The sequence below is a fragment of the Gavialis gangeticus genome, unplaced genomic scaffold, assembly GCF_001723915.1.
Source record: "Gavialis gangeticus isolate Ggan-Ray unplaced genomic scaffold, GavGan_comp1, whole genome shotgun sequence".
NCBI lineage: Eukaryota > Metazoa > Chordata > Crocodylia > Gavialidae > Gavialis > Gavialis gangeticus.
Window position 1 is genome coordinate 8,339,851 of NW_017728993.1, and position 7,158 is coordinate 8,347,008.

Genomic DNA, 7,158 nt, shown 5'->3' on the forward strand with positions numbered 1-7,158 from the left:
TCTGAGTCAAGATGACTAGAGACTTTCATTTTAAAAAAGCAAAAAGATTCTCATTTAATAGAAAGATTTCAGGTGGAATGTAAGACTGGGAAGGACTTCCTGAATTCCTATTGCAGACAACATGTCAAATTCCTTTCATAAAGGGATACTGGGGTTTTAAGAAGAAAATTTCAAGTATTTGCTAGACCAGTGACCAATCTGAAAAAAAAGAGGGCATCAGTGGCACTGCATTTGCTTTGTGTTTTTCTTGCTGGAACTGTTCATCTTATTCCACATACTATTTAACAGGATTAGTAACTAATTAAAATCCTGTAAGTAAATTAACTATTCTTTTTTTTGTGTGTATACAAAAAATCTTGAGTATATTGGTCATTTCATAGATCCACCCAGCAGCTGTGAAATTTCCATTTATTTTTATTTCAAAACATTTTTAAGCATCATCATTTTATTTCAAGATTTTTAAGTATCATAATCATGATTCAAGTGTCTATATCTTCTACGAATAACTGCGCTCATCAACAGTTTTTTTTAAATATACGCAGAGGATTTTTTTCTGTTGAACTCTTGACAGGGCTATCACCCAATCACACATATGGAATAATACTAAGAAGAATAGAAATCCTAATTTGAACTGCAAGAAACTGATGTTTTAACTTCATGTGCATTTAGACTTCAAAAAATTAAGCAAGCTCTTCAGTGTCAGCTGAAGGACAGGGAAAGCTTTTGACCTACCACATGGACAATGAGTCTCAACCCTGATCTGGGGGACCCTCTCTAGGGAGGGAAAGGTAGGTTAATCACCATGACTCATTTTACAGCTTCACTGATGAGACTGCAAACCACTGTGCCAATTAATGCCAGTTGCCATGGTGATTTTCTGTGCTGGGGACACTTGTCCACTAGAAACTGAACAGAGATCAACTCACTTTATCACTTGTCAGAGATAGAGACACAATTTATTGCAATATGTCACAATCTCAAAGAAGTATCTAGGCCCTCTTCAAGTAAAGCAAGAATGCCACCATCAAACTTGGTGTTGTTAAACAACTCACTCAGGTCCCCCAGTAGTTGTCAGCTGGTATTGACTTTTGCTCATTGAGACTAGTGATTTAGAGATGAGAGGCTCTATATAATGTTCCTAGTTCTAGGTGCCATCCAATACCTACAAATATAGTTTAAAGATTTGAGGGAAAAGAAAAATATGGAGGAAAAGTTGTTTCTGTAAAGTATCTAAAAAACCACTGCATGGTTTTTTAAGAGAAAAACCTTTAAAAAAAAGTATATAAAATATTCAGCCACTGATCCTTGAAGACCTCAATCTCACCCAAAACTGCTCAAATTGTTAAAACATCTATTGTGCTATTTCCATTATGCATCAGGTTATTTCTACCAGTGAAATATTGCCTGTTTGGCAAATCTTCTATAATCTTCACACACTACATGAAATAAAAACAAAAACTCCAACCCATTACCTAAACAGAGTTGTTCCTTTGATTTAATGTTTTCTAAGCTGCTTTTAAAAACAGTTAGATAAGCTGCTCTGCAGTTCACATAAAATGTCTCTTCTTCAGAATACTGGGATTTCTTTGCTCGAGGACTTTCTGAGACTGCAGCTTTCTGGCTGGAAAGGAATGCATTACTTCCCGTACTGCTCGCCATTCTGTGAAGAACACAAATATATTTAGTGTCTGGTTCTTTGCTTTCACAGTGTTTAAGTATGTTCCTGATCTGACCTCCTCACCGATGCATTTAACCTTTTTGTGTATGTTTCCCATGTTTTCATTTCCATGTTTGGAATAATGATATTCATCCATCTTTGTAAAATGCTCTGAGATCCATGAATTACAAATAAATAAATGCTAATCATTATTAATTATTATTTACTCCTTATTAATAGAAAATAGGGTAATATTATTTAGTGTCCTGAACTGTCGGCCATGATGCATCTTTACCAAGTTCAAACACAATAAACGGTTCAATGCTTGCTTTGACATTCAAGATCAGAGTTAAGTCTCTAGGGCAGCAATTCTTCAATAGCATGCCATTAAATCCTTTTAAGGGTGGCACAGGGGGACACTCAATATTAGGTGTGCAAAGGCCTACATATGATTCACGATATAAACCGTGAAATTTCAAATAGAAATCAATAGTGTCAAAAACATTCTGATCTGTTGTGGTCTTTCAACGATCTTTGAAACAAGAATTGCTTTATTATTTTTCAGTAGTGAAGAAACAAAAACAGAAAGCTGGTATTTTCCAGGGTGCCCTGAGTCTGAAAATACCAAGCACCATTGCTCTAGAGTGGTGGCTTTGAAGTGGGTGGGTTCCAGGAAGGAATCAACCAGTCATAGCATCATAGAAAATTAGGGTTGGAAGAGACCTCAGGAGGTCACATCTAGTCCAACCCCCTGCTCAAGGCAGGACCATCCCCAACTAGATCATCTCAGCCAAGGCTCTGTCTAGCGGGGTCTTAAAAAACCTCCAAGGACAGAGATTCCACAACCTCTTTCGGTAACCTGTCCCAGTGTTTTACTACCCTCCTGGTAAGAAAGTTTTTCCTAATATCTAAGCTAAACTTCCCTTGCTGCAACAGTCTCCCCCTATTATAAACATTCCCGTGGTGCCAGGCGTTGTTCTGAGAAGCTGCACTGCTTTACCCAGCCAGCCATCCTGAGGCACAGAGCTACAATATTTTCTTGCATATAACCATAGGCAGATTAATGCACAGGCCAGCTGGACATGAGCCCAGAGGCCCCTACCAATTTGGGGCCCTGGCCCCAGGATCCTCATCAGCAGGGATGCAAAAACTGCAGTTTTAAACTCAGTGCCCCATTTTTGGAGCCAAGTTTAAAACTGCAGTTTTCACATTTGTTTCCCTGGGAGCTGGAAATGTGGAGCAGGGGGCAGTGCTGGGATCAGCCTAGGAGAGCCGTGCTGTGCCTGGGGAACCGGGAGCGGTCTGGGTGGCTTTGCGTCTGGAGGGGACGGGGCTGAGCCAGGCTGGGACAGCCGTGCCCTACCTGGCAGGAAGGGAGGGGAGCAGTTGGGCCAGGCCAGGAGCGCCACATTGCACCTTTGTGGGCAGCAGCGCTGGGAGGGCCTTGGATATCATAGCCCCCAAAATTCATCTTAGCCCCCCACAGCAACCCCTCCCAGTGCCCACCCACAGAGACACGGCATGGCACTCCTGGCCCAGCCTGCAGCAGGTCCCTGCAGGTCAGTGTAACAGGCTGGATGAGGAGTGAGACTGAACTACAGGCAGCTTGCAGCTGGGGGAAGGGTTGCCTCCATGTGATTGAGTGGGGAAGAGGGGAGGGGAAGGGAGGGTGTGTGTATGTGTATGTGTGTGTGTCCACATGCAGAGAAAGAGAGTAGAGTGCATGTGCTGGTGCATGCAATCAGCCTTCGCTAGGGTGGGGAGCAGGGAGAAGAGGCGGGCAAGTGCCCCCTACTCCAGCGGGGTCCACCCAGCCTCCTCCACCAGCACTAGGAGGGGAAGGTGTCCCTCTCCCCACCTCTGTAGCCCAGCTCCCATGTGGGGAGGAGGCCTCCAAATTTGTGCTTGCCGAGGGCCCCAGTACACCTTACTCTGCCTCTGCATACAAACATGCACCTTTTCTCCCAGAATCAGCTCCCCAAAATAGGGGTGCATGTATTAAGTGGGGAAGCTGATGTTCTGACTCTGTTGGGAGCACTCTGATTAGATTCCTGCTCCAGATTGTAGCAGCTGTGGGAGTCAATAGCCTTACTGGCTCATTGTTCTTTCCTCTACAGGTGTTAATAATCATCTCTACTAGAAGAAGACACAATTCTTAAAGAGATCTTTCCAGAACCACTCATCCTAGCTTTTAAACAAGAACCAAACCTCACTAACCTCATCACAAGAAGCAAACACCTTATGACCCAAACCACACCAAACAGACCCAGACCATGCCAGCATAAGAGATGTAAAACCTGCAAACACATCTCCACCAGTCTCATAATCACTACACCCCACAACAGAGCCATCACCATTCCTGGATCTTACACATGCACCTCCAGAAATGTAATATATCTTATCCAGTACACCAAATGCCCCGATGGAAAATATGAAGGAGAAACCAAAGAACAACTGCGCACCAGAATGAACGCACACCAAAAATCCATCAAAGACAAAAAAATCCAAATATCTGTGGGTGCCCACTTCTCACAAGACAATGACTCCCTCTCTGATCGCTCAGTTCTAACCCTCAAAGGCAACTTACAAAACACCTTTCATAGATGAGCCTATGAACTTCACTTCATAAATCTACCGGATACAAAAAATCCTGGACTTAATATAGACATTAGATTTATGACACATTACAACCTGCCTGACATCTGATTCACCAGGTAACCTGCCTCAAGCTGACCACTAACATTCCTTCACACATTTCCATCCCTTCCCTCCCCACCCCCCATCTCTACCCTTTGTCTTACAAACTTCCATTCATTTGCATTTTCACAGACTTCTTGTTATACTTCAACTTCATTTCTACCTTGGAGAACACAACATCAGCAGAGTCTCCCAATGCCTGAAGGGTTTGTGCCCCCAAACTTGCAAATAACTTTCTCCCAACTATTTAGTTGGTCTAATAAAAGATATCACAAATAACCTTGCCACAGCTACAACCAACAACCCTCTCTCCTTTTAATAGTCTTGATGTTCTGCTAATCATGCTAACCTTTTTTAAGGCAATTTTGCTGCAAGCTCCTGGTCTATTGCACAGTCTCTTTTTCTCCTTTCAAAATCACAGATCCATCCATGGAGACCAGTCTCCAGCAGCAGCTAGGCATTCAACTTTAGTTATGTCCCTACTCTATGAAGCCATAACTCTGGAAAAATAATATCTTTATTCTGCCTTTCAAAAACTAGGTGTATACTTTGGGGCCTGATATATTTGAGAAAATACAGTAATCATCTTGGGCACAGCGCCGTGCTAAAACCGCTTCATATTGAGGAAGTATCATTCACAGCCTGGATAATGGACACAGGGTCTCAATAAAGCTGTTATACTACACAATTTCCAGTTCTGCAATACTTTGGTCCTGGAGTTCATGTGAATCATCCTGGAGCTAAGGGGGTCAGCAGGCTTGTGAAGGTTGAGAGCCACTCCTCCTGGGCTTGTCTGAACTACTTTTTTTCCTCAATTTTACAGTGTTACTATTGCCAATTCAACTCACCTTACAGCAGTAAAAAAAATGGGAGCAACTTGTAGCCTCTGATATTTTAAAACTTGCTAGTGGCAATATGTGAAACATTCTTTTTCACCAATCTTTAAATAACTCCTTAAAACACAAAGAAATGGACAGCTTTTCCCCTGTAATCAACTAATATACAGATCCACTGTGAGACAATTGCTCAGCTATTCTAAAAAAGATACATACCCCAATGCTAATGTCCCAGAAGGAAAAACCCCAGAATTAAGGCTGGAGTGTTTAGAGCTCATCAGAATTCAATCACAGACTAAGGTCCAAGATTCATACCAAGGGAGACCTTATAGTCATAGGCTCTTACTGACCCGGTGACACTGCACAGGCCTAAAAGCAACATTTTAAGAAGCTCAATGAGGAAAGATACCCACCACCCAATTCTGATTATTGGTCTACAAAAAAAGAATAAAGCAATGTCAGAGTGAAAAAAGTGAACTCGTTTAAGACAAGATGTCACACACACAAGTGTAGAAAATGCTGAGTTGTGTTGGTAAAGAAATAAGCATGAGAACAATGAGAACAAGATAAATACTGCAATTAAACGTAGATATAAAATGTTAGTGTATTCTAAAGTATGGATAGCTTTTTCCAAGCTTCTGGCTGCTAGAAACTTGCTGTATTAGAAGAATTTTTAAAACAAATAACAGCATGTTGTAGGATTATACTGTAAAGTCACTGTGCAGTTTTTATTCCTGCTTTATCCTTCAAAATCTCAAGTCTCAAAATCTAGCAGCTAGAATTTGGTAGGTGATTAATCAGTTCACACTGTGTCAACAGAGAAATTCTAATGAGAAAACATACGTTTTTGGGCAACCACTATTTAAGAAGAATAGCACAACTGCTTTTAAACCAATACCCATATTTTCTCCGGTGCTAAAACTCCGATCCAGAGCAACTGTGTTTTTCAAACTACAGCTTCCCACTGATAGTGGCTCCACTTTCTCCATGTGACACTCAACCCTTCAAACACTTAAAAAACAAAAACAGAAGAGATCGGATTCACCCATCTGCCACGCGCTTTGCTGTACTCGCGTGAGCGGTTCCCATTGAGCCCAAGGCACAGCTCACAAGTTTACAAGCAAGCCGGAGCATCAGCTTTGTGTGAGATTCGGGACCACAAATGTCAACAGCGCTGCACAGAGCGGAGCCCCGGCAAATCGAGGAACTGGTTTCTTATCCTAATAACTGAAACGATTCAACAGCTCGTGCTCGTAAATGGCCAGTAAACATGACCGAGGGCTTCCTCCTTTAGCAAAAGCGATGAAGGTTTTTAGACGGGCACTAAATCATCTGGTCCTGTCGGTCTAAGGGCCTCAAACACGGTTGTACCCAGTGTTGACTTCTGCATATCTACTCGGGGATAATAAATAAATCAGCCACAAGGCTGGGTAGGTAGGCAGGCAGGTCGGGTCCCCTGCGGGACTCCTTGGGCTCCTGCTCCCCAGGCCTCCGTCACTGGCACCTTGTGGAGTTACACCAGGGAGGGAACCAGAAATCATCGCTTATCACGGACCGAGCACCCTATCGGTAACACACGGGCCGCCTGCCCGACACGTCCAGGCCGCTCCCACCAACAGCGGTCACCGCGATGCCGCCCCGCGCAGCTCGGACCTGGGCTCCCGCCGCCGCGAAGGAGGAGAAACGTCCGGCCGCCACGACGGAGCCGGGGAGGCAGCGCTAGTGTCCGGCCCAGCCGGGGGGGCGGGGCGGCCAGGGCTGAGTTGAGGCGGTGTCTCAGTCCCCCGCCCCTTCCCCGGTGCCCGGGCGCTGCGGCCGCGGGACGCGTTTCCGGCCGGCGGGGTTTGGGCGGCGCACCAGCGGCCATGCCGTACGTACAGGGCGGGCGGGGGGCTGAGACACGGCCCCGGGGGTGAGGGGTGTTTGTGGCGGTTGGCGGGGGGGCCGGCAGCCACTTGGCCTCGCCCG

The 7,158-nt window shown here is 44.5% G+C and overlaps 2 protein-coding genes across 2 annotated transcripts in view; one reads left to right on the forward strand and one right to left on the reverse strand.

The window, feature by feature from the left end:
• Positions 1-6,938, reverse strand: part of EFCAB7 (EF-hand calcium binding domain 7) — a 53,263-nt gene extending 46,325 nt beyond the window's left edge. Inside the window, exons 1-2 of the mRNA XM_019501175.1 lie at positions 6,844-6,938; positions 1,473-1,660 (exon numbers count right to left, since the gene is read on the reverse strand). Of these exons, the coding sequence (XP_019356720.1) occupies positions 1,473-1,659 (187 nt within the window). The 5' untranslated portion in view covers position 1,660; positions 6,844-6,938. The remainder of the gene's footprint in view (positions 1-1,472; positions 1,661-6,843) is intronic.
• A 39-nt stretch (positions 6,939-6,977) lies between these two features.
• The window catches only part of ITGB3BP (integrin subunit beta 3 binding protein), a 66,174-nt gene continuing 65,993 nt past the window's right edge, over positions 6,978-7,158 (forward strand). The window contains exon 1 of the mRNA XM_019501177.1: positions 6,978-7,060. Coding sequence (XP_019356722.1) covers positions 7,056-7,060 — 5 coding nt within the window. The 5' untranslated portion in view covers positions 6,978-7,055. The remainder of the gene's footprint in view (positions 7,061-7,158) is intronic.